The sequence below is a fragment of the Tupaia chinensis genome, unplaced genomic scaffold (assembly GCF_000334495.1).
Source record: "Tupaia chinensis unplaced genomic scaffold, TupChi_1.0 Scaffold000346_1, whole genome shotgun sequence".
Lineage (NCBI taxonomy): Eukaryota > Metazoa > Chordata > Mammalia > Scandentia > Tupaiidae > Tupaia > Tupaia belangeri.
In genome coordinates, this window is record NW_006159840.1 from 95285 (window position 1) to 98808 (window position 3524).

Below are 3524 nucleotides of genomic sequence, written 5' to 3' on the forward strand. Positions count from 1 at the left end.
GCCCGGGGGTGGCCTCACCCACCGTCAGGGGGTCCGGCTGCCAGCTTGCCGGCCAGCTCTGCTGAAAACGACTCCGTGGACCCAGACGAGGACGGCCAGGCTGCAGGCTCTCCCCACCCCAAGGACGCCTCCTCCCAGCACCTGCCTCCCAAGAGCCGGGTCCAGTCGCGGCCACCCGCGTCGCCCAGCCGCCCGTTGGCCTCCAGCGTCCTGCGGGACAGAAGCGCTGTGCGCCAGGGCACCAAACCCGCCTTGCCTGCGCGGAGGACACCCCAGGCCGCGGCAGCGGAGGAAGAGTCCAGCGCTCCCGCCCCGCCCTCGAGACTTTCTCCATCCCATGGCGGGTCATCTCGGCTGGCGCCCACCCAGCCACACCCCAGTCCCGCGGTGTCCAGGGGCTGGAAGGGTGGTCACGACGCCCGAGCCGCCAGCTCCAACGCATTGTCCTCCGTGTCTTCTCGTCTCTCCTCCAGAGCACGGGTCGCTGAAGGAGCAGACGCTTCTGACGGCGGGGGTGACGGTGACAGGGACGCAGATGACAGTGGGAGGGAGATAGAGGTCACGGCCCCAACGCAGCGGGCCCGGCCTGCCTCTGGACGCTTCAGTTCGCTCAGAAACAAGCCCTTTCCTGCCAATGGCAGGGTCCCCCACAGGGGCGGGCAGGGACTGCGGTGGGCGGGGCGCGTGGCTGCAGCCCTCCAGCTCCCCCGAGTCCACCGTGCCCTCCCGGGTCCACTCCCGGGTTCATCCCCACCTGCCTTCCCACCCCAGGCTTGGCGGAAGCATCCATGGAGATGGGGAGGATGAGAAGCCACTCCCCGCTGCCGCGGTAAATCAACACGTGTCTTCCTCCTCCAGGCAGCCCTCTTCTCGCGACTGGGACCCCCTAAGAAGAGGTACCCAGAGAGGGGCTAGCCTGCACCGGAAGGAGCCCGACCCAGAGAACCCCAAGTCCCCCGGGATAGATGCCCACCCCTCGGTCAAGTCCTCGTCTCTGTCGTCTAAGGCGCAGGACGCTCAGCAGAGCGCAGACCTGGATGTGGAGGGCTATTCTCCTAAAACGCAGCCGGTGTCCACAGGCCGCCAGCTGTCTCCTGCTCGTCCTCCCATGGCGGGGACACAGCACCACCCTGGGTCCAGTGTTCCTAGAAGGATCGCACCCGGCCGGGCCCCAGAAAAGCAGCCCCTGGCACCTGCCTCCACACCCCGGCAGCAGCCCTCAGGCCCCGAGAGCGGGGATGCGGGCCGGACACTAGCCCAGTCCAGGCCGGCGCTGTCTCAGGCTGGGCGTCCACGTGCCCCGTCTCAGGGCAGTACGTACTCCTCCCGAGGGGCGTTCCACAGGGCTCCCCAGAACCGGGACAAGGAAACCCAGAGCAGCTACGATGACAACAGCACCGAAGATGAGACCCCAGGCGTCCGGGCCCCCACGGACGCCCACCATGACAAGGACGCCACCCTGTCCATTCCCAAGCCCAGGCAGGTGGAGCTTCCCGCAGGGACCGCAGACGACAGGCCCCAGCGCGGACAGCCGGGGTCCACCCTGAGGCCCAGCCGCACCCACCCCTACCTCCGCAATCGTGCCCCGGGTCGGGTCGGGCCCCAGGCAGGCTCCAACGAGGGCACGGGCCAGGCCAGGCCAGGCAGGACGCACCTGCCTTCCAAGCGGCCCCTGCCAACCAAGTCTCAGCAGTCAGTGTCGGCCGAGGACGAGGAGGAGGACGCGGGCTTCTTCAAAGGTGGGAAGGAAGACCCACTGTCTTCCTCTGTGGCCAAGTGGCCCTCTTCCTCCATCCCCAGGGGTAACAAATACTCTGATAGCGTCTTGGCCAAGGACAAGATGGGACCTGCCATTGTGCTGGCCCCTCACGGAGGCAGCTCAGCCCGGGAAGAGAGTCCAATTCCTGGGAGCCCCCCATGGGCCTCGCGCCTCCCTCCCCGACCCCCACCGCGCAGTCCCGCCACCCCGAGCCCCACAGTGGGCACCTCGGCCTGGCCTCGGTACACCACCCACGCCCCTCCCAGCTACTCCTCTACCACTCCGATGCTCTCCCTGCGCCAGCGGATGATGCAGGCGAAGATGCGGAACCACTTCTTACACCAGTCTGCGAAACCTCCTTCCAGACTAGGTAATTTGTTTTAAAAACTGCCGCATAACTTCTTTTTAAAAAAGTGCTTAGTAACGTTCAGGGCAATTCCTGGGAGATTTTCATTTTATTTTATTGAGCATGCACTGTGTCCCAGCACCAAATCCCAAGTGCTGCGAGTGACACACCTCGAACCTTGCTTGCCTTGTTAGCCAGCTTTTCCCATGAGGAGGCTGGGCTCAGGGAGCTGAGTAGCTCCCGGACTCAGGGAGCCCTGAACCCACTGAGCTGTGCTCCCAGGCCCAGGGGTTCTCGTTCCACGGCCGGCATCCCACCATCTCATAGTGCCTCTTGAATTCCTTAACACATGCTTTTCTTCTGAGAAAGTGTCCCAATCATGATGCCAAATTTAGGTTCTAATTCTTTTGTACTAGCATATATTCAGACAATCACAGTGACCAGTTAGATACTATATAAGCTTTATCATGTCCTGGTTCCTATCTTTTTCTTTTCTTCTGCACATGAAACTCAGCCAGACTGTAAGATGGCGTAATGGTTAGGTTGATGGATTCCCACATAGTCGACCGTGGTTCAAGTCCCAGACTTGGTGGCTTAAAACTCATGCCAGGTACATTTGTGTGTGTGCCCAAAATCCTGTGAGGAGAATGGAAGAGAATTGCACCCTGGGGGAGGTCTTTCTCACTCTCTGTCGTTCTGGTGAGCGCATGCACCCTATAGCAGAAATCTTTCTTTAAAAAAAAAAACAACCAGCCAGGCCCAGGTGTGGTAGTGTGCTAGGTGCTGCTGCTCACAAGCTGGGGCCACATGGAGGTCTGAGTAGATCCCTGCCCACTACGGAAAGTGCCCGGAGGTGTGAGCCCGTAGTCCCAGCCACTCTGGAGGCTGAGGCACGAGGACAGGGACTTGAGGAAAACCTGTCTAAAACAAACACAGAAACAAAAATGAAACCCTCCGAAACAACACTACACATAAAACCTGTCAGCAGATTGTACCCTAGGGCATAATCAGATGTCCTGGACATAAATTGCTTAGGCGGTGAATGTCGGCTAAAGCCTCCAGAAAATGCATGTTAAAGACGTTGTCACACAGAGGAGGCATAGGCAGGTGCGTGTCTTCTATTTCTATCCATGTAACAGGGGCTAGAGCGCAGACAGCTAGGAACCAAGTCAGGGTTGGCCCCAGGGTAGTGTCTTAAGGCCTTTATCCCAATTTCCATTTACTTGAGTAATGCTCTTTGAATTCTCCTAGCTTGTAAATAAATCCACTGCTATTTTACTCTAATTTAAAGAAAGGACAACGCCTCCTATCAGTTTTCCATTAAGACGATAGACTATTTAAAAAACAATTACTTATTTATTTGTTATCATTTTTTTTTTAAATTTGTTAGGGCATGTGCACTCACCAGAGAGAGAGGGA

At 58.9% G+C, this 3524-nt stretch overlaps 1 protein-coding gene across 1 annotated transcript in view; it reads left to right on the plus strand.

Annotated features, from left to right (window-relative positions):
* Positions 1-3524, plus strand: part of FNDC1 (fibronectin type III domain containing 1) — a 97865-nt gene that overhangs the window by 60498 nt on the left and 33843 nt on the right. Inside the window, 2 exon segments of the mRNA XM_006152238.3 lie at positions 1-663; positions 665-2129. The exon segment at positions 1-663 is cut by the window's left edge and continues 10 nt beyond it. Of these exon segments, the coding sequence (XP_006152300.1) occupies positions 1-663; positions 665-2129 (2128 nt within the window).